We start from the raw sequence: 24,221 nt of genomic DNA on the forward strand, positions 1-24,221 counted from the left end.
TGTTCTCTATATTTAAAATGCACATATAAATTTTCTGAGGGCCCCTCACCGCACAGCTCTGGGTAAACAAGTACCCTATATCTTTCTAGTCCTTTTATTTTTTATTTTATTGTATAGATTTATGTAGATTTAGATCTGTTATAAAGGTAACATGATACGCAATCAGAAGGGGTGGTCAGAAGGGAACTTAATTAACTATATGTGCTGCTATGTACCAGCCATAGACCGTATATATACATAGACATAGCTAATGCACTAGCCATCGTGTTCCAAATAGGAAGTTTGCATGCGGACTCTTACAGCTCCTACTGACCCTGGCTCCTATTGACTTACATTGGAATATTGTCACCCCTCTCTCTGTAACTGCTGCTGTGAGCCTCGTCATTCTAGTCTTAAAATGTTATTAACACGCTCTACATGATCCTGGTGAGGTTTTTTTTTTTTCTTTTTTTTTGCTATTTTGTCCTTCAAAAAAATCCTATTCATAATATAAAGCCTGGCTTCAGATTTGCCCCTATAAAAGCTTCATTTGAGCAGCACTGAATGCTATGGGTGATGTCACCCTCAGTTAGTCAAATTTTTCTATGTCTATGGTAACAGTATATGTTTTATTCCTTTGTCCTTTTTGTAAAAGGTAAAGTACATTAGTCCTGTGCTCACTGATCATGGATACAAGAGGTCAAAGTGAGCTTCCTCTGCGTAGCCTCCTTCTGATGTTGCTCCTTCACATCAAAAGAAGCTAGGTTATGTGGCTCAGGCATCTGTTTCAGAAGCCTCCTTGACTGGGGAGGTGATCTGGGCACATCCCACCAGGCGGAGGCCCTGGAGAAGACCCAGGACACGGTGAAGGGACTTGGTCTCTCGGCTTGTCTGGGAACACCTTGGAATCCACCTGAAAGAGCTGGAAGAAGGCTGTATGGAAAGGGAAGTCTGAACATACCTGCTCAGACTGCTGCCCCAGATAAAGAAATAAAATGAGTGGATGGATGGCTAGTCCTCTGCTCAACGAACATATTTTCTAACTGTACACAGAAAAAATGAATTATTCAAACCTGGAATCTTTCATTGTATAAAGCAAAAGTGTTGTATCCCATGTCTCCAAAATGCTGGAAGCATTTTTGAGGTGTTGTTTTTAAGTCTATTTCAGATGAGCATTAGACAACAGTTACTGTGATCCTGAGATGGCAGCAGCAATGCAGAATGAGTCAATAGCCAATTAGGTTTTTCCTAATGGTTATTTCTGTGTAAACAAATGGCCAAGAATATTCAACTGGCTAAAAGAACAATGATGTTTCTGAATACACAATTGCTGTGCTCAGATGGATGAAGTTTCCAAATCCTCCTTCTGATAGAGCATGGTTGCACCCAGTAGTACAGTCATGCGTTGAGTTGTTCATGGACAGAAATGGTTAGTGGCACTTTAAATGAACATAAAACAGTGAAGTATTTTGTTAACAGTCAGCGGTTACAGCTCCCTGGAGGAATGGACCTTGCATATATTAACAACACTGCCAGAAGAAGAGAGCTCTGGGATTTGTCCTCTCTATTGTTTTATAAATAGGCACCAAATCACAGTTGCAGTCACACACAGACAAACATTCCTTTATTGTGTATTAATGGACAGTTTGCACATGTATGATTTATCATTAGCAACATGGACAGTTCATCAACTGTAAGAAAAGCTCTCAGAGTTGCATCTGAAAAACAAATGGGCATAAATAAATAAAATGTGAATTCTTTTCCTCTTCTTCTGCAGTGACTGAACTTGCAGTGTACATTATAAATCATCTAGCAAAAACACACCCTAATTTTATAAAAATGACCTTTTTTGTTAAAGTCCAGTGTCTTTAAAAGCATCTTGAAGAACCCATTGTGAATTGTCTTTTATACATTGTCCAGAAGAAAAAGGTTCTTCTCAGATGCTGTCATTCATTCAGACAACCGAGTGCAGTGCGCAGAAGACATTCTCTGGATGATACAAAAAGGATCCAGGGCTCTGTCCACACTAATACATGCCTTCAAATCAGAGAGAAAAAAAAACAAAACATGGGGGAAAGATCAGATATTATGGAGGTGGTCCATTGCCCTGAACAAAAATAGTCATTTTATGCATTGGTGTGGACATAGCTGTATGTAGATAGTGTTAGATAAACATTCACTCTAAAATGTCTTTCAACACAGAGCCCATCAGTGAATTCACATGAGTTTGTAAAGAACAGCTGATTGTGCAGTTTGTGTAGGTTATTGGCACCATATACTATAGAAATGTGCACACTCTGTACTGTTTACTGAATCATTGCACACTTTTCTGGAGTGCTGTTGCATCGGTGGAGCTCCTCTTGAAGTAGTGAATATTATATAACAGGCATCAAAAATAGTCATGGACAAATGACAGGTCAAAGCTCTGCATTAGCTACAATATTTAAAAAACATTTGGCAATAATATACCCTGTTTAGACACAGTGCATATCACATATACTTTATGAAAAAGAAATAATGTAAATACTTTTAAAATATTATTTATCATTGTTTGGAGAAAAAATAAATTTTAGGGTTTTGTCATGATTCTATATAAGTGTTTTCACTTGTGCTTTTGAATCGAGTTATTTAGCTGCTATTTCCACTAGTGGCTTAGTGTTTGGGTAAAGTAACAAATAAAAACAAATAATTGCACAGATCGGTCAGGAAGAACATGATATTGAATTGCACAACAAACCTGATCATACAGAAAAGTAGGTGCCATCTTCAGGACTATAAAGCTTTTTCAAAGGACAAACAGCAAAAATAGTTAACAAAGTTACTCAAATGTAGCTGCACTGATTTTCCAGATATTACACTAAAATCTGTTTGGAGATGATAGTCTGTGTATGTTTTTAAAGATATGTAGATTGAAAGATATTCTAGTTCCTATTTGTTGCAGTCCCCTTTCAAAAACCCACTTTAAAAATTACATTTTGTGCATTATGCCTTTGACGTTACCAAACATTATCTTCTATTATATATTTTTCCTCAAACAAGCACCCCGCCTTATCATATAATGCCTAAATACATATTAAAGTACAATTTCAACAGTTTTAGCTCGAGTAGTAAATGCAAACCAAAAACACTCGAGACATACTTCTCATAGCTCTGTAGACAGATAGGAGCTTACTATAGAATAAAGTGCACCATTCATTGAGTCCGTGTAGCAATTGTGCATTCTTCAGTTTTACACTGGGTAGAGGGCTCCGGGGCTCTGCTGGGGTCATCCATCACATGTGGACACTGCAGAGGTGTGCCTGTTGTTGGTATTAATAGCCTGGGGTGAACAAGGTCTTCTCCACTATGAAGACTATCTGGCAACTTGGGTGAGCCCTATCTCACTTTTCCCGTTCACCTTTTACAACATCATTCACCAACTTGAATAAACGATCCCATGTTCACGCCACTACACCCTGTACCTGTATGTACTGCTTTTAGTAATTCATGAACGCATTCATAATGTATTCTCTTGCAGACAATAAACAAAACAGTTTTGTGGTTTTTAAGGCAGTCTCTCCTGTTTCAAAAAAAGACATGATGCACCAAAAAGGAAATAATGAATGGTTGTCCATAAGAAGTCTTCTTGCTCTGTCAATGACATAGTTGAACTCTTAAGGTAAAAGTCTGGTCCAATTCTTTTCCATTGGTTGGAGCCTCTGTATTGAGTATTGGCAGTCCCCCAGGTGTGGGTCTGGGTTTTCTCTGCAGTTATACATGCACAGAGGGGACACTCTTGTTGAGCACCTGTGCTCTCATCAGCTGCACGCTGCTCATGATCTTCTTCTGATGTCCCATCAGCGTCACCCCCAGCCTCTGGATGTCCCTGCAGCACACACAGACAAACACACACACGCACACACACGCGCACACACACACACACACACACACACCCATACACACACATACACATACACACACATACAACACAGACATGTTTGATTCAACAAATGGGGGCTGTAATGGTAAAGTGACACTTCATTTACAGGCCACTTACATGGTGCATATATTGTAAATGTGTGTGTAACAATAAATATACTATACAATAAATTCCTTAAAAAGCCCCATTTCATTATGAGTCAGTTCAATAGCTAAATTCTGTGAATAACATGTTTCCTTATTGTGAGAAGACCTGATGCTTTTTTTTTTGGTTAAAGTTCTAGTATGAAACAATGGTGGTAAAATGGATTTTAAAAATGCACCAGATGAAACTGAAAACTGTTCACTGCTAATTTTTGCTAAATCAAAAACAGGTTTTGTACTTTTTAAGAGACTTGATATTAATCAGTTATTTGGCTGAACATGCACAACCAATGTATACGGTATATGTATACCACATGTATGTATGTATGTATCTACATACAATAGTATTTTAAATCAGACTTTAGTCAGTACCATACCTTACAATACAATAAGCTAATGCTGCAGTGATTTTGAAATGTGCAATTAAACTGATTCTAAAACAGGAAAACTGACAATAACTTTTATAGACTCCCTAATCGCCAGCAAATACTTACCCTTGGTTCATGCTTACGACATGTCCTAAAGTGTGGTACCCTCCTGCTGCAAAGTGCTCTTTGTAGCGACCCATCTTTATGGTATCCAACCAATCATCTACTGAGTTACAGCTACTGAAGTCAGGGGCAGCCCTCTCCATCAGAGGAGGGCTGTTTAGACTCCGGCTGAGAGACAGATGACCAGACATGGAAGTAGAGGGTGGAAGATGGATAGAAAGACAAACACTTTAGTCAGAAAACCAGGGAGAAGTCAGTAAGCAAGCAGAGAGCAGCAAGACCAGGGAGGAAAGGGGGGGCTTGAATTGTGCTAGTAACACAGGCAGAAAATCAATAGCGGTTAAAATGATAGAGAAGAGATGGTGGCTGCGGGATGGCTGCTTTAGCTAGATTAATGCTGTGAGAAATCCTTAAAAGCCCTTCTGCCCAGCGTTGCCTGCACCCAAAGGTGTTCCTTTGGCAGCACCTCGCCATGCTCCACTGCCTCACAACCCTGAGATCTCAAAAGAACAATGTAGCCCGCTGTCCCTTACAACCCACCTGTAGATCTAGCATTGATCAAAGTCAATATCACAGACACTAGCACAGATGATTGGAAAACGATGGCTCACTCCAACTTTGAGAGAAACTTACTTAACTTTATCAAGTTACACCAGTTATTGTACAACAAGCATTGTACAATGCGATGTCCAGGAATGTTCTTTCCAGCCTTTTCACAGCGAGTGGCTATCTTTGATTTGCTTACATAATCCGTTAATCATATAAACCAATATTTGTTTAAATGTTTGCAAACAGTGGGTGCAAATTAAATTAAAAGTCTCCTCAGTTCGGGGAAATGGAGAAACAAAGCGCCCACGTTGCTTTGTCTAGAAAATGTGAGTATTGGGCACACACCCACCTGCAGAGAGTGTCCATGGACTTGAGGTTCTCTGGGTTGCGGATTAGCTTGTCGAGAACAGTGACTATCTGGCAGAAGCGCGGTCTCTCGTTGCGATCCTTCTGCCAGCAGTCGAGCATGAGCGTGTGCAGAGCAGCGGGGCAGCCCATGGGAGCAGGCAGCCTGTAGCCCTCCTCCACAGATTTGATCACCTACAAGGCCAAATTGTACCAGAAAATTAGAACTACTTGGGAGGATGTTTGAATATAGATTGGTGTTTGCACTTACATCTCTGTTGGTGAGATTCCAATACGGTCGCTCTCCATAAGACATCACCTCCCACATGACCACGCCATAGCTCCACACGTCACTAGAAGAGGAGAACTTTCTGTATGTTATGGCCTCTGGAGCAGTCCAGCGGATTGGAATTTTTCCTCCCTGAAGGATAAAAATGTTTTAGAACATAAACTATGTATGCAAAAACACAGTGATAATCAATGCAAGACAACACAATACAAATAATCAATAGTTAACACACAAGGACTTTAGCCATAAACATGAAAACACAAAAACAGCCCTGATTCATAATCCCATTGAAACTTAACCCTCCCAAAATTGTAAAACCCATACATTCCTTTGCCAGAAACCAGAGGAACGCACTGAACAAAAATTATGAACATACTTTTATTACTTGACTCACAAAGAAGTGTAATTATTATCCTAAAGAAATAACTTCCTATCACTACATATCACAATCTTAATGCAGGCTTTGAACCTGCTCATGTAATAATCTTTCTTCTATAATTTGACAGTTGAGCTCAGCGTCAGAGGAACAGACAGATGCGTCATACACTGATTTCCACAGAGTGCGTGAAGCTGATAGCATCGCACAATGAAAGGAGCTGTTTTGTGCGCTGACTTCTCCCTCCATCCCAATAGACTGCAGTTTTAATATAGGCCTATATTTACCCACACCTTCCATCGCGCTCCTATACGACTCTGATTGGATTTGTATTGCTTCGCTGTAGCTGCATTTAACTTTTATATCTGACTCACAGCTGCTGATGTTCAGGAGTGAATAAAGCAAACAAAACAATCATTTTCTTGGGATTGCATTTTGTTCTGCAAATGTTACATTTGATACTATAGGTTTTTTTTTTTTTTACTGTTAACAGCCCTTAGAATGCTTGTAATGCCTCTTTTTCTATATGTTGTCGTATCTGCAGCTTTCAATACTACAACTATACAAATATGAATTAACCTTATTCCACACTGCTTACTTTCATTTCTTACTGACTTTCACTGCTACTGATCTACACTTCTGTTGTGATCAGCATTTCTGATTAAGCAGGGATTCCAATCATTTTAATGGAGAATTAGAAACAAGTCTCTCATGTACACCGTTTTCAGTTATGTAGAGAAATGAGTTGCTGTTAAACTCAAGGGTGTACAATCATACAACTGAAAAAGGGTATAAAACAATGGCTTCATACAGATTCAAGTATACAAAACATTTACACATATTTCCCTTGAATAGTACAGGTTGAGCTGAGGTGATACGATTTGTGAAATGCTATCAGTAAGTAATTGTTATTGCTGAAACAAATTAAGGAAGACCTTGAGTAGACTCATCTATACAAATTATAATATATAGTATAATCAAAATATAATCAAAACTGAATCTGAATTTTACTTTAACAATGCTATCATACACATACATTTGCAAAAGTTTAGAATTGATTATAGTAGTACAGTTACTTTGACAACGCCTACTAATCCAGGTAAACCCAGCTCTCTTGTACCCTTCAGTGGAAATAAGCATTTATGTGTGTGTGTGTGTGTGTGTGTGTGAATTTTGCTTGCCTCGACATGGAAACTCACACTGGTGGTATAGGCCGCGTCAGGGTCGTCCTCCAGCACTCGGGAAAGGCCGAAGTCGGACACTTTACACACCAGGTTACTGTTGACCAGGATGTTTCGTGCCGCCAAGTCTCTGTGGATGTAGCCCAGGTCTGAGAGGTAGGTCATGCCCGCTGCGATGCCCCGCAAAAGCCCCACCAACTGGATCACAGTGAACTGTCCATCATGCCGCTGATGGAAAAGAGAATATGCTTCAGAAGATTTGTAGAGGACAGAATAGACAATATGTGATAAGAAAGGAGATTTTTAATGTAGATAAGGAGCAGTGGAAAGATAAGGTAATAATTACAGCATAGTACGCAAATGGACCATTTATTAAAATGTTAAAGGTTGTATAGACAAAAAAGCAAAAGGTTAGATGCACTCTTGCAGTTTTTTGTTGTTTTTTTTAAGTTTGCTTTATGTATGCCAATGCATTTTAGCTCACATAGGAGCAAAGGCCCATATTACTTATCTGTGATCCAGGTGAGCACTCCCAGTATCTTATTCTTAAACATTGTATATTTTGAAGCTTATTACTACTCCAAATCATTTGTGAGGACTAAATGAATAGAATTTTTTTGTACCACTTATAATAGCAGAACTTTAATTAGCCTTAATAAAGTATAAATAAAGACTTTCATAATGAACAAATTAATTAGTAACAACTTAATAAGATAGGGTATATGGATCTAAATGGTACTATTATTATATTCATTTCTATAACCACACTGTACAGATACTCTGGTGGAGTGGCGTGGGTAATGCAGTGAAGTATTTTACCCTGAGGAAAGAGTCAAGCGAGCCGTTCTCCATGTACTCTGTGATGATCATTACGGGTTTACCTTCAAACACAAGAAATGTTGATACAATCACAGTTCATACTATACAAAGTACACTGTTGGCCTGAGAGCACAGCTGGGTTATTGTATTTCAGAATAATACACTGTATTGCATCAGGATTGCAATTGAACAAAAATGTTCTTCTCGCAGGTCTGTTTTTGTCATGGAAGTTGATGTGGATGCAGATAACTTTATTAACCCTGCAGTAACTCACTTAGATTCATGCCATTCCAAAACAAACTATATATATCTACACAGTGTCTACCGAGTTTAAATGCATACATACACTCCCAAGAGAAACTCACGGGAGTATGGTGGATATGTAGGGTCCACAGAGGCACAATACAACTGACCAAACTGCTAACCACCTACTGCAATATACATCTACTGTTACATGGCTTTCAGATAAGAAAATATAAATCAATACGCATAAGCCCTATCATTGTATTTATATCATTATTTTTTAATCAAATAATTCTGAATTATTTGAAGTTGTGCTCACTCTGTGTGACCACCCCTTCCAAGCGGATGACGTTGGGGTGGTCAAACTGTGCCATGATCGAAGCTTCAGCCAGGAAGTCCCTCTTCTGTTTCTCGGTGTAGCCCGCTTTTAGTGTCTTCAGGGCCACGGGAATGTCTCGTTTCCCCGGTAACCTCATGCGGCCATAGCACACTTCTCCAAACTCCCCTGAATGCACCAAACAAATAATTTTACAGTATAAAGAAAATAAAACCAATTCTCTTGTGTAGTGTAACATGCTTTGCGCCCACGCACAATCTATCCAAGACTATAAATGAGAATGTGAAGTTAATTTGTGAGGTTAGATAAGAGAAACAAATCCATTTATCGGCCCCAGTCCACATCTGTGTGCAAACTAGGCTCATCATCGATCATCCCTGTACTCATTAATTCTTATCTTTGGCTTGCGAGATCTCTAAGAATTACTGCTGGTTTTTGTTTTGATCATTTCTGGTTCGTACATGGCAGATAGACAGTAGAAGGTGGTGTAGAGTTGGATTCACTTACTTCAGATTAAGATGTCTTGTTTGAGAATCATTGCAGACATTACAAACTTTACCTACATTTAGGAACTGTAACTTTGCTCATAACAAGGGTATTAAATCTACACAAAAATATTTACTTTACAAAATAAAATGTTCCCACTGATCAGTTTTCTACCATGACTGTATCGTTTTAGTCTACTACTTTTACTTGTGTTTAGTTTAGCTGTTTTAGTTGTGTAGTAGCAGCACTCCACACAATGCCCCGGTTCATGTGGGTGCCACCAAATTAGTATTCTTTGTGTGACTCAGGAGCAGTGACAGACAGATTCCTCTCTGTAATGTGCACTACCATCTTTACACTGACCAATCATCCAACGTTAGCTCACCCAATAACTGTGTGTGTGGCTGTGAAAGTACAACGCTGTTATGGTTTTACCTGAGCCAATGATTTTTTCAATTTTGATCCGGGAGGCTTCAATTTCTCGGGCAAACTCATGCACCGCCTGGCAGGGGTCCTCGTAGGTGTGTGGGTCGATATAGAACCTTGCATCGGGGAATGACACTAAGATAAACAACATTAGCATTTGGTCACATAGCAGAGAATGAGAGAGCCTCACATCTGAGCCCTGTCAGTGCTGTGCGCATGGAGGCCATGATGAGAAGGACAGAGTAAACAGCACACAAACAGTGACCCTGCATTCAGCTCCTCCTCTCCATACCCAGAGCTAGACATATCGTATCCCAAAACATGGTTCATTATGGTAGTTTCTGAAATATAGTTTTTAGAACATTTTTGGAATATATTTTGTGGGAGAGCACTAAAATACTATGACAAAGTTTTCAAGGTCCGGCAACATACAAGGACTTTTTGTTTAATTTCTGCAAAATGGACCTTCAATACAGAACGATTTGACCTATGGTAAAATATACAAACTACATTTTTTATAATTTATATTCAAATTTAGAATTGACTCTTAAAAGTCTGGTATAGACACTTTGCTTTGCTGACAGAGCTGCATAACCATGGCCAAGTTTTGAGTTATTTTGAGTTTATTTTTTGTTTGCTACAATCCATATTCATAATTTTTGTGCTTTCAGTAAGTGTCCAAATGTACTTAGACTGGTAGTGTAAATGTGGGGAAATCAAACTGATGTTGCAGATTAAGATGCCATGAATAGTATTTAAGCAGAATTTTCAAGGCCTTATTGTCTTTACAGTTTTCATTTCTAAAAATAATGAGACAGATAGGAACGGAGAGAGAAAGTGTTTAAACTGCCATATCATTGTACAACTGGTATGCAGTGGTAGCACTTCATGCCGCAATTGAATGACAAAAAAACAAAACAAAAAAACACATGAAGGAAGTTTTACACCACTCTTTATGTTTTTCTTATAGTCAAAATTATTATTTTAACAAAAATTATTCTACTTTTATTTTATATGACCAATTGATTTTTAGACCAGGCAGTCATTGCAGCTCCAATGGCCCATGAATGCACCAGCGAGCCTGTGTGCTGTAATAATAACTGATGAAAATGGTTTGCTCAGAGGATGAACTGTATTACATGGGGATAAAAAGAAATGTGATCTCATCTATTACGGTCATAACAGAGGACTGAGCTAAACATACCGTGACCGTTCTGGTAATGCATCTTCTCCTCATCCGAGTCCTGGAACGCTTTGCTGTAGCCACAATGTCTGTACAAATACACACATAAACACGCACAACAAGCACACGCACACACCCATATATGGATGTAGACATATCCATATAAGGACACAGACAGACAGACAGCGGAATGAATACAGGACAACACAGAGGACATTTTTACTACCAAACTCTTTTGCACACATAATCAGGGTTAATGCATTCATCAATGTTTTTTATCATAAGAAAAATTAATCAGGCTGTGGCTATTCATCACACGATAGCAGTTAGTTATTAGAAGGAACAACTGGTCGCTGTGGTAATGAGGCTTTTAAGGTAATGCGAGTCCCATCTGTAATAATTGAGGAAAGATCAGGCAGATACATGCAGGTAAAATATATTATGCATTCAAAGCATTCAAAGTAAAATGCAAAAAAATTGAGAGTAAATTCCCACTGGAGAAATAAGTCTGTGTTCCAAGACATTTGAGAGCACCTATGGTCATTAGTACATTGGAATAAGAATGTTTCGGGGCATTACATTGTCTGAAATCTGCTTTGTAAATGAATAATAATTGCTGCCATTAAAATCATGTTTGTTAAAATTAAATGATTAGAAACAACAGTCTTCCTCAATATAGAACAATTAATTTTTATTGTAGAAAGAATAGAAAAGATTTTGACTTTTCTTTGTAATTTCTCTTCTAATCCAATATAACTCTTATATTTTTACACTACTAATACTACAATTTATATTTTAGATAAACCTACACCAAACTTTTATTTTAAGTTGTGTTAGTTCCATAGACTGTGTTAACTTTTAATCTATGTAGCACACAGCTTTGTAGTCATGACGGGACACACTGACTTGTGTGATAACATCTTCCATTCTTTACTTAATTTTCTCCTCTAACATAATGCTAATGAAATACCGAGTATGCATTGAAGTTGGGATTAATTCTATGCACAGAATTAACTCATCTTTGGAATTTGTCTATGTATAAGTGTGAAGATCAAAAGAAATGGAGGGCTGATGAGACAGAGCCTATAAGGGGCATTTGGCTCAGGACATGAATCAACATCATTAAAACAGTTATAGCAAATGAGCCACATGCAGAGCGGACTCCGAGGAACAGTGCTCAGAGCTTGTTCTCATCCAGGCGCGTACATGTTATTATGGTGAAACTAATAATGCAGTCATATATTGCTCTAGCTTCTTAGAATAGGCATGATAACTTCCAAATGTTACATATTAAAAAGAAAGGTTTGTGCAATTTTTTTTCAAGAAAAATACTAATTGTCTTGGGAAACAAACTAGTTTCTACATTGAGAATGTGATATTATTAACAGCAAGTATAAGTTTACATTGTTTCTAATATAGCCTTAGCCTGGATTAGTAAAATAGCTCTATCACAAAGACATTACACAGGTTAAGGTAAAGTAGCTTAAGAAAGTGTTCCACACACAGCAGCGATGGGTAGTGTGGTAAAGTGTAGCCTTGCCGTTTCCTGCAGATGATGATGGCCATGAAGGCTACCAGGCCAGACACCAGGCCCATGCAGATCCAGAGGATGGTCATGGTGTTGTAGCGCAGGGGGACTGGGGGCACAACATAAATACATAATGTTAGATATTGCACATGTGTCACTTGAAGTTGAAATTTTGTTTTAGCACACATTCCTGCACTTATCTTTATTTTTTCCATACATAATTTTAAATCCCACATAAGATGGGGAAAAGTGTTTTAAAATAGCAGTAATAAAAGTCCTTTAACTATCAACAATACAGAGTAAGAGATAGGTTGAATAGTATGAGTGTGCTCCAAGTATAAAGATCAAATGTAATCCTCTAAACAATGACCTATAACTAGTTTGATGTTGAAAGTCAGATCTTAACAATATACTTGTAAAAAAAAATTTAAACGTGCAAGACCACAAACTAGGCCAGGCCAAAATCATCTGCTGAGGACACTTAAAACAAATGTCAACTAAATAATCAAATAATTGTGATAGTTTACATTTTTTACCAAATAAAACTATTGTAGTTTTCATAAATGTTTGTTGGCCCATTGGCAAATATCAGGACCTGTTAGGTACAATAATGATAACGAGCAAATCACTCAACTGTATTAATTACTACTATATATTACTGTGTTTGTTAAAGTCTGAAAAAAGTTTTAAAAAAAGAAACTAAACAAATGTTTGATCAGAAAAATAACTTTTGCTCTAAAGTTAAAATTTGCTCTATAAGCATATTTTAATGTAACTGGGTCAGTAGATTTGGGCTTAGCTACTGACAAGTTCATATTCTTAATGTTCCATGTTCTCCCTATTTTGCAGCAATTACCTGTACATTATAAAAAGCACCCTAAAAATAGAAACAGTTATCATTATTACAAAAACACAGTGTACCAGCTGGCTTTTGTTTTTCTTTTTCCAAACGGCTAATGGCACAATACGCAGGGAGCATACAAACCCCATCCTTACAGTCAAATAGCTAACATCTGCTGCACTTTGTCCCTGGAGTGAAAAACACTTAAGCTTTTGCTATGTATTTATGCAAAATTTGAATGTGGTATATAAAAAGGTGAAATATTGGACACACCTGGCTGACCATTTAGCACTGGCCCTGCACATAAACTATTACTCGAACCCCTGGAGCTAAAGGAGCCTCCCATAGAGGGCAGCAGAATAGAACGAAGATGCTCTTGCAAACTTAAGACATATTGATTAGTCAGCATGAGGACTGTGTTTTGGGAGTTGTGTACGGCGTTTGGTTTACTTGGATAATGAATTAGAATGAGGGGAGTGTGTGGGGGTGGGGTCCGGTGAGCCACAAACTACTATTAGTCAGGGAAACAGCAAAGGGAGAAGGCAGGCAGGGAGGAGAGCTCTGCAGACCTCCAGCTACTTATGTGCCAAAGCCCCTATTAAGCAAGAAAAATCTCCCAATAACAGTTTTCTTTATACTTGGTATGTTGTGTTTTCCTCAGGTGTATCGTAAACAGCAGTGTGCGAGGAGACCGGGTCGGGTTTTGCTGACAGGGGTGACCCTCTAACAACCGACGGATCAATGGATCAGAGGTGGTGTGCTGGCCTTCACAGACACAGGGCCTTTTTAGTGTGGAGCCATGCTGAGCTGTCTGGCAGGGTCTAATACAGTATCCTGTTGCTGTTTTTTAAACTGAAATAATATAAGTATATCTGCCGGAAATCCGGATGTGTAGATTTGTAAAGATGGTACATCACATGGTCGATTAAAGTCTTTTTAGATTTAGAGGTGTGCAGCTTACAGTGCACCTAGTGACTTTGAATAGAAGAGCATATACAATAAAAGTGTATTTGTAAATTCTTCAGAAGGAGTTCAAATTGTTTATGTCAATGTTAAGTATATGACTATTTAAAGTGCGTCTCACCTGCTTTCCCAGTCTGGATCTCCACGTTCTGACTGAAGCGCCCACACCCAGCAGAGGTGCGGGCTCTGACCTGGAAGATGTACTTAGTTCCCGGCTTGAGCCCTGACACCAGAGCACTGGTGTTTTTGGACTTGAGGGTAGAATAAGTCTGATCCTCATGATCCTGCACACAGCACAAAAGCAACAAGTAGCCTTTTACTTCATATCATATTTTAATGATGTATACAAACATTACTTTTCAGTGACATCCACGTGAACTTGGTTACTAACACGTAACATCACAACAGTTTAGAGCGGAATGATTGTCCTGTATGCTGCAACTTGTTCTAAATGAAGACCTTATCTTTTTCTGAGCTAATTACCACAGACATCTTTTGATCTGCTGCTATCAGCAGATAGACGGATAACAGCACCACTGAAGAGACCCGTTCATATCTTGTCACATTTGATAGAGAAATTGCACTGCTGTACAAGCCCAACGCTGCCAACTCAGCCCTTGTGAACTTGGTCTAGGTCAAGAAAGGTATAATACTCCCTACAATGGAAAAATAGCCACACTTGAATGGACTATACCACAATGTGAATCTCCGGGTTTCAGTTTATTCTATATTTCAGTAAACAGAGTGCTTAACTCTTCCTTCCTTGATATGAACATTACCATTTTCCTGGGACTGTGGTTGATATTTATATGTACAGCGATATTTATTGATGTGCACTATCCCTATGATAAACAAATGACGGTACAGTTGTTATACCAAATGCCCTACCAAACATAGATCTTTATGACATACTGAGGCGTATCTATGAGACAGTTAGTCACATTCTTTGATTTGAATTAAACTGAAAGCGTTGTTTTGCTTTGATATTGGATGAGGAAGGCTGTGACAGGCCAATTTGTCCTCATTATCACATTGGCTATAGTTAGCCGTGGCAGCACTGGTGCCCTGTCCATGGCTCAGTGTAATGTGTCTGAGAGGCAGCACAGCCTCATTGGAGCATATTGCTGAGTTGTCCACTTGAATCCCCTGTAGACGTCTGGCCCAGAGCGCGAGGCCAGATTAAAACAGCAGCACCAAAGAAGAGAGAGAGAGAGAGAGAGAGAGAGAGAGAGAGAGCAGCTAATCCTTCAGCAGGAGCAGCCTGCCTGTTACACTATGAGTCTGGGTGCTTCCATGGCCATGCCTGATGTCTAACACACACTTACCCCTTCTTTAGCACCAACACAAGGCACACACATTTCTACACAAACTCATATTAATACAGGAGTTACTTGAGACATGAGACACTTTTTGTTTTGCATAATATTATAAGACTTTTTCTCTATTATGTTGTTCTTGTCTTGTTCTTTCTTACAGAATGTGAAAAATGTATTGTATATAGTATCATAGATGCAAACCCTTTACCCTTACTCATAGAGCACACTCACATAGACTGACGCCAATTAGCCCGGCACTAAGCTAATGCTACCACCAGCCGCTCGCTGCCACTGTCACTTTCCCTGAGCTGGATTTGACTCAGGCTCATCCTCCTCCTCTTCGTCAGCTCCCGACCCCCATTTCCTTTCAATTAGCAGCAGCATCACAATCCTCCACTCAGATTAAGCTATCCAACCACAATCACCAACATGCACAAGGCAGTCCCAGTCTTCAAGTAGCTATTTACAATGCTTGATTCATGAGCAGAAAATACACAGGTTTACATGCACCCTATCTCCATTGTTTTTGTGGTTCTGGGCTGCTATAGAAACCAAAAAATATGAGTAGGGTGCCCATGATAAATTTTAGAAAAAGAGGGACACATGGTTAAATTCATAGATCAGTGGCTCTCAAACACAACAAATAACACCAAAGAAAAGATTTGGCTTTCTGAGTACCACCAGATCTAAACCAAATACAAGTAACATGATTATTCCAGGTCTAGAGCTTAACCACTTCTAAAAGTGAACTGCATCATTTCCACTGTAATTCTAAACATACAAAGGCAAACCCACAAACCAAGTACCACCTGAAGGTACACGTACCACAGTTGAGAAACGCGTTCATAAATAACAAATGAAATGCCACCAACAAATGATTTTCAGTTTTTATCCATTCCAATAGAACAGAAAGCGATAGAATTACAACACACCCAAGAGGCCTTGTTTTCTATCTCACTTTTTAGACAATTCATGGGGCATCAATGACAAAAGTGGGACAATCTCTACATAAGTGGAACGAGAGACTATGGCTGTGCGGGACAACAAAAAGAGGGACAGGTGGCCAGCCTAACAATGAGCCTGTGACTTTTCAAACAAAGGATAATTTTTGTTTGTTTTTGAAGCAGGTCACAGTGGTCTACTCTGGACAACAATGATACAATATATCAACCTACATTTGTTGTATGAATCTGTATTAGTTTGCATGTTTGAAAACGAGCAGTACCTTCTCGTAGTATTTGATGTCATACTCGAGGATGACTCCATTGGGCTGGTCGGGCTCGTGCCACATTAAAGTCACACTGTTCTGACTGGTATTCTCCTGACGCACCGCCATCACCTCAGACGGGGCTATGGGCAAACAGAGACAACATAAATACAAGGGGCAAATTAAATGTACCAATTTGCACAGTACATAAACAACTATTTTTTAAATGATTTTTAAACACAAAAAAGTACATGACTCTAACAAGTTAATAAACGGCATTCATTTTAAAAAAGCACAATGTACTATTAGAAGATGTATGTATCATTTTTCCTTTTACAGTTGTTTAAGTATAATGCTGTCGGTGTTGCTCTTCTTAAACAATTTTCTTATAAACAACTTATATTCTAGCACTGCACAGTAACAGCTCAAAAAAATAATTTCAGTATCCCATCCCACTCCTAAACCTGGCTATACCCAGTCATCCAGTCAGACAGTGTTGCTGACAGTGACTGTATAGTTGCTTATAGATACTATATGGAACATAAAGAATTTTTTTTTTTTATTATTATCAGCAAAATTGTAGTTGTGACAGCATTTTAAGGCTTCTATTTGACACTTTTCTGTTATTTGACAGCAGAGAAAGAGAGTGGAGACAAAGACATGTTCACATTTTAACCCATAAGCTCGTGAACGTTAGCCACAAGTATGCTCAAGGCAAAACCATCTTTTCAGACATTTTTTTTTTTAGAAAGTTTGTTACAGTTTGGGCCACACTGGGTATGAGTTACAGGGCCCAAGTTAAAGTGTAATTTTACTGTCTTGTGTGACCAGAAGGCACACTCTAAATTGATCATTTGACTAGATAGTCTAAGACAAGGTGCAGAGAAAGTGCTTGGAAGGGGTAGTGAATTTTCACTTAAATATATTTTTAATCCAGTCAATGAGAAAGAAAGAAAAAAATATTAAAAAGAACAGCTGTGAACACTAAGATGGGGCCAGATGGCAGTAGCTCAGTGGTTAAAATGTTCTTGCTATTCTTTCGCTGTCCTTGGCCAAAACAGTTCACCCACCTTGCCTATGTATGAATGTGCAGTGTTTGAGTGAGTGATTGATTATGGTTGAAGAGGCAGATTGGCCAGCACTCTTCTGTCAGCCTAGCCAATGGCAGTTGTGGGTCCAGGAATAGCTTAATTACCACAAAGTGTGGAGTAAAGAAATAATGAGTACAGTGCAGTGCTTTGAAAAGATTTGTTAAGGCAATGCAGTTCATTAAATCAATCATCTAAATTAGACACTCATTCTTACAGGATGTTGTGGTGTCATGTGAAACAGAGGTGTACACCTGCAGACAAGAGAGGAGCTCTTCCAAACCCTACCTGCCTGGTTCGTGGTGATGTTGACCACAGAGAACTGCAGCGGCTCATTGCTCAGGTGGCTCACTGCATTGGAGGACACGATGCGAAAAGAGTAGTTGCTGTGAGCCGCAAGGTTGAGCACAGTGACCCAGGGCTCGGTGAGTCCTGTCTGCCGAGGGATGAAGCGCACAACAGCTGTCCCTGAGCGCTCCACCTTCCCCCCAGCTGCCCCCAGACCGGCCGCAGCTCCACCGGGCTTCCCTCCTGCACCTCCTCCTGCCCCACCTGGAGAGGACGCACAGTCCTCACAGGGACTCTCTCCAGAGCACCTCAGACACTGCACACTGTACTGCAGGTCAGAGCGCCCCCCAGTGTCCAGAGGCCTGTCCCACTCCAGGTTGACAGAGGTGCCATTGACAGAGGAGATGGGGTTGACTGGTGCAGATGGGGGGCCTGGACACAACCACATGGGACATGTTTCAGTAAAACAAAAAACAATTGCTTATTAAATAACCTAACCTAAAACATGAACAACTGGGAAAAGTTCTCCTGATAATGTGGTTCTGACCAAGTCTAGCTAAACATCTAGAAATGGATCTTGAGTTTCAGTATAGTGCCCACAGTTTCTGACAAGTCACTGCAGCTGCATTGAAGGATGGGTCAAATGCAGAGGACAAATATCCCTTCAAGCTGATCCTTTCTTGGCATTCCTTAAGTGTAATAATAATGTATATCCATATACACATATATTTTAGATAAATTTATGGTATACTTCATAACCACAGGCAGTTTTGTTCCCAGCTGACCCATTTTCAAATCCACTGCTTTCTCTTGATCAGTGCAGTATTACCCCTTATTTTAACTCATTAGCTTGGCTGTAATTGGCTGTAATAGGCAGTCTGTAGTAGTTCATTATGCATATATAAATCCCCATATTTTGGAGTATGGAGTTCTTACGTGAGCAGGGGGCCGCAGGGGGGTCGTCCGCTGCTCTGTAGTAGTTGGAGTCACAGGGACAGGACACGGCCGCTCTGGTCTCTGAGTGACTGTGCTGAGGACACTTCCCACACAGACCGTCCCCCGCCACAGGTTTGTAGAAGCCCACCTCACACGCTGCACAAACAAGAGACAAAACAAGCCAGTTAGGGATGACAAAAACTAGTAACAAAACATATATATTTGATCAATCCTGAAAAACACACGTAGGACAAAATATTATCTTTCTTGAATAGTTTTAGAATAGTCTTGATCTCCAAGTCATTGTAAGACCACACAGTAATTTTCATATAATATTACATTAATTAATATTAATGTAAGGTAAGATAAAGTTAGGCAAACTTTATTTTTTCTTGGATATGTGGTATTTCATCATATACTAGGTGGATATATTTGCAAACTTATACTATACCTAATACTAAAACACACAAGCAAAAAAGATACATCTGGACTGTATTATTGAGAATACACAAAGGTACGATCATAATAAAAGAAAAGCAATATCACTGCTGATCACTGCTACTGACCCACTACAAGGTCCTGTTTACAAATCATATTGAGGATGGGATAGAGGAATCTTAAAATGTATTATACCTACACATACAGCCAAAATGTGACCTGACGGGAGCATCTCATATTCTGCACATGTACAGGGTTGTTTGCAATTTTCTGAGCCTCTGAAACTCTTTATAAAAGGAATACAGGGGCTGGGCCTAATAGCATTCTTTGATCACACTTATAGCCTTTCGTGCTTTCTTACAAAATTTAAAAAAAGCAGTGATTTGTGATTAAAGTTATATTCTATTGTCTAAGAAGGAGTGTTTTATTTATTCTGATTATTGTATTAAACTCAAACAACTCAAAGTCATCCACAGAATATTTAAGATTTCATTTAGACTTAGACAAACACAAGGGAAATTATTGACTCAGGAGCTCTCACATCACAATATATTATAATAACCAAGAGCAACAATATAAATGGTAATAATACATTCTAAATAAGCATCAAATACAGTATACAAAGAGACTGGTGTCAAATAAGGCAAACAACATAAATGGATATACACAAAAAATATAAATGTAAATATAGAAATATAGCAATACGACTATATCTCAGCCACGTACAAAAGATTGTAAGGAAAAACAGTGCAAAGATGAAATAATGAATGACAGGACAGAGGGTTATTTTATTTATAAATATGAAAAAAAGCCACAAGCCTTTAATTTAACTCTGAGTTTTTTGTTGTTTGAGGCGAGAGAGTGAACTTGAACATCTTGCTTGATAAATTCATAATCCAGCAGTTCAACTTAAGAAAAAGATTAAACTATTACACGCACTAATAGGTGACAAAGATTCAAAGATTCAAAAATGTAATGTCATGTACGCAGTAAAACATCGTATTCAATGAAATGCGCTCTTGCCTACCTTGGCCGTTATTATATCACAGTTTCAATATACGTATAATACTGTTTGCTGACACACTTGGTCTGAGTATAAATTCCAAGATAAGTCACAATTATAATAGGTCAATTTGCTGTGCTGATAAAAACTGCAGAGACCATCCTATTGAAACATTCACACATCTATTTAACCTGAAATCTCCTCAGTGTGTCCGCATTGACAATTCTCTTTCAAGTTCCTTTAGCGCATTTCCATCTCTGAGGCCCGCACCATTTGAACAAGTAAAGGTTATGGAAACACAACGCACTCTGGCATAAATTACTCAAAGCAAAGACCAAACATGACTTTCTCTACTGCTTTCCGAACGTATGCCCCATTTACAGTCCAGAAGTCTATCGGAAAACGGAATATATTTATCTGCAGTCCCTCCATTATTAATCAGTGCAGAGTTAAAAGTGAATCGGGATCAGAGGGTCTGGGTACTGGGGTGCTCTCAGGGAGTATCAACAGTGCACCAGATTTTTAGACCAAATCGGAAAAAAGCAAGTCCAACTTTCATCTGCGCCTGGTCTCCATGGTCACCGCGACAGTAATTATATATCAGTTTGGAAAGGTCTGACGGGAAAGGATCCATGTTCTGAAATGAGTGGTGTGATGTGACAGTAAGTTTAATTGAACTTTGCTAGCAATGAAAGTTCATTTGACTTTGATATTTTAACAGCAGGTTAATATTCATTGTTTTTGTTCATTAAATCTTTTGAACACAGTCACTTGTTTGTTGATTTATACAGCAGCATGTCTACCTTTAACTCATTTTTGGTTGTGTCTGCATGATTTCTTTGACATAGATTTAAAAAGTATTTATTTAAAGTTGATGGATGGTCCAGGATCACTGAGAAGCTCAACTTTTTTGGCTTGCATTACTTTCATTGGATATAGTAGTCGAAGCATACTCTTGTGAGACTTCAGTTTCAGTTTTCACCGACTTCCTATCTTTGCCCGCCTCTCTCATCTACTTGTGATTATTTAAAAGCTGCATATATACTTAAAAATAATAATAATTCAAATTGGGACATGCATGTAGGGTTAAAAAAAATCTAACGGATACATTTTTCAACAATAAAAAGATACATGGAAATCTGTTCCTTGCACAGTGTTGGGGAGTAACAGATTACATGTACCGGCATTATGTAATCAGAGTACAAATTATGAGTAACTGTATTCAGTTACAGTTACTGTTTCAGTGAGTGGTAATTGGATTACAGTTACTTGGTTGAAATAAATGGATTACACAAAGGCATTTTCCTGTTTTCACATTTTGGGCTATATCCCTTTTTTTTTTTTTTTTTTTTTTTTTAAAAGTAATTCCACTCATTGCTGGACACTAAACCAGGTCTAAACCAGGTCTAAAACCAGGTCTAAAACCAGGTCTAAACTAGGTCTAAACTAGGACTAAAACCAGGTCTAAACCAGGTCTAAACCAGGTTTAAAACCAGGTCTAAACTAGGTCTAAACTGGGACTAAACCAGAACTAAAACCAGGTCTAAACCAGGTCTAAACCAGGTCAAAAAACAGGTCTAAACTAGGTCTAAACTGGGACTAAACCAGGACTAAAACCAGGTCTAAACCAGGTCTAAAACCAGGTCTAAACCAGGACTAAACCAAGACTAAACCAGGACTAAACCGAGACTAAACCAGGAGTAAAACCAGGTCTAAACTATGTCTCAAACAGGATTTAACAGGACTAAATCATGCTGGGCAGACCTTGTCTCCTCCTCTTCTATCAATAATATTTTTTATTTGGTTAAGTAAATTTCTGGGCTTTTTATTTTCTTTTATCAGACAAAACATCTTATGTTACGATATCCTAGTCTTTGCTTTTCTACAGCAAATCAAGTAATCCAAAGTATTCAGATTACGTTACTCACTTTAAGTAATTTAATGGATTACGTTACAAACTACATTTTGGTGTGTGTAATCTGTAATCTGTAGGGGAATATATTTTAAAAGTCACCTTCCCAACACTGTCCTTGCAACAGTGAAATACAACTATGGGAAGGCAGGCCACATACGAGTCTATGGATCTCTGTTTATTATTATTAAGCTATTTTAGAGCAATATTAGTAACATTAACAAATAATGAAGTAGGTATGTTTTACTTAATACCAAATTCCAGAAAAAAAACATATCTTCTTCCATCTTAAATTATGAAAGAGTATTGCCTTTTCTATTCTCCAAGACAATTTTGAACCCATTATTCAAAATTGTCCGGTGTTTCTTGATTTGCATTGTGTCGCCTAGTTAGCAGTGACAAAAGAGCGTTTGTGGAAATGTGCAAACTGTCAGTCCACGCCCACAACATATTCAGCCCACAGAACTCAACAACCAAAACTACAGGCCATTAGCTAATTATTCAACCACACACAAGAGAGATCCATCCAGCAGACAGATATTTAGTAAAATTAGGAACATAATGTAGGGCCGTATCGCAATTGTTGTCCTGGAGATGTGCAAAATTAGATTATAGATATTGAGTTTATTGCCTATAATTACAACAATTAAAAAGCACAACAAAAAGAGCTGAGAATAAAAAAGAGAATAAAATGAAGAGAAAGGTCTAGGGCAATCTTCTAAACAAATATACAAAGCGAAATCTCTGCTGTAATTTTATGCTCAGTTCAGGTTTTCACTGTTAAAATCATCTGAATATTCCTATTCAGATAATGCAAAAATATATTATTATTGATTTATTTTTATATTTTTTTTAAATTGTGGGTCCAAAGTTGGGAGTTGACTTAACCGCAGTGGTCCCTCTTTTACGATGTGTTATGTGTTTTTAGAACATATGTAAACAAAAGTTGAATCTGATGAAGTTGTAGTCTATAAATAGTTTAAAGACAGTCAACTCATGTGGTTTAACAAAATCTCAATACATTTTCTTCACGCTAAAATAAAACAGATCCAACATATATTTCCAATATTTAAATATAAAATCCTGTACATTTTGTTGCATGATTATGAATTATACAGGACAATGTCTGCATTTTTATTTTTTGGACCACATTCTATGATAGAAATTTAGCTAAAGATCCCATTAACACCACAGACACGACGGGGTTTGTAGTCCACACCAATCAATTCACTTGACAATTCACTTCATCTACAGGGAAACAAGGCCACGGGCTGATCTGCATTAAACGCTGCAAAATTTGAGCTGGAGAATTACATTTAGAGAGGTGCAAAGTCAAACACACACCTGCGCTGCTGCTGACAGTCAGGAGTTATGGCTGATGCACTACCACGGTCACGTAGGAGTTTAATGTAAACAAATGCTGTAGAATGACTAAACTTTAGCAAATGGGAGTTACAGACGTAATGGTGCGTGCATCCCCGAGACTTCATACAGTTAGGAGAAGAGTATACTGATAGAGGTGCCTGGTAACACGTTTTGTTTCTATAAACTTAAAAAGAAAAAAAATACAATTATGATGATGATGTAATTAATTTATATTTATATATTTATTTAGTTTATGCCAAAATATACTATTAAATATAAACAAGATCTTTCTAATTGTCATACCTACAATTATATAAAAATGTGTATGAATAATAAATAAAAGTTAAGCAGTCCAAGCCAAGACAAAAGTGTCAAACATTGCAAAGGAAGATTTTCAACAACCTCAAATTTGTGTTTATTTGTTCATTATTTAATAGTAATTATTATTAATAATTATTATAATAAATTATTAGAATAAATAATAATTATAAAATCTATCTATCTATCTAATCTAGCGTGGCCAAACTTTTAATATCATTTCATTTGTATGTTTATTATAATTTTGAAACC

General features: G+C 38.1%; 1 protein-coding gene across 1 annotated transcript in view; it reads right to left on the reverse strand.

Annotated features, from left to right (window-relative positions):
• Positions 1-1,717: 1,717 nt before the first annotated feature.
• The window catches only part of epha8 (eph receptor A8), a 36,637-nt gene continuing 14,133 nt past the window's right edge, over positions 1,718-24,221 (reverse strand). Inside the window, exons 5-19 of the mRNA XM_020936801.2 lie at positions 18,934-19,089; positions 18,262-18,429; positions 17,998-18,171; positions 16,640-16,764; positions 14,220-14,382; positions 12,307-12,403; positions 10,788-10,855; positions 9,593-9,718; positions 8,654-8,839; positions 8,092-8,153; positions 7,291-7,500; positions 5,698-5,847; positions 5,431-5,621; positions 4,536-4,694; positions 1,718-3,844 (exon numbers count right to left, since the gene is read on the reverse strand). Coding sequence (XP_020792460.1) covers positions 3,730-3,844; positions 4,536-4,694; positions 5,431-5,621; positions 5,698-5,847; positions 7,291-7,500; positions 8,092-8,153; positions 8,654-8,839; positions 9,593-9,718; positions 10,788-10,855; positions 12,307-12,403; positions 14,220-14,382; positions 16,640-16,764; positions 17,998-18,171; positions 18,262-18,429; positions 18,934-19,089 — 2,150 coding nt within the window. The 3' untranslated portion in view covers positions 1,718-3,729. The remainder of the gene's footprint in view (positions 3,845-4,535; positions 4,695-5,430; positions 5,622-5,697; positions 5,848-7,290; positions 7,501-8,091; positions 8,154-8,653; positions 8,840-9,592; positions 9,719-10,787; positions 10,856-12,306; positions 12,404-14,219; positions 14,383-16,639; positions 16,765-17,997; positions 18,172-18,261; positions 18,430-18,933; positions 19,090-24,221) is intronic.

This window comes from Boleophthalmus pectinirostris, unplaced genomic scaffold (genome assembly GCF_026225935.1).
Source record: "Boleophthalmus pectinirostris isolate CB_2022bp ecotype Guang Dong unplaced genomic scaffold, ASM2622593v1 HiC_scaffold_3, whole genome shotgun sequence".
NCBI lineage: Eukaryota > Metazoa > Chordata > Actinopteri > Gobiiformes > Gobiidae > Boleophthalmus > Boleophthalmus pectinirostris.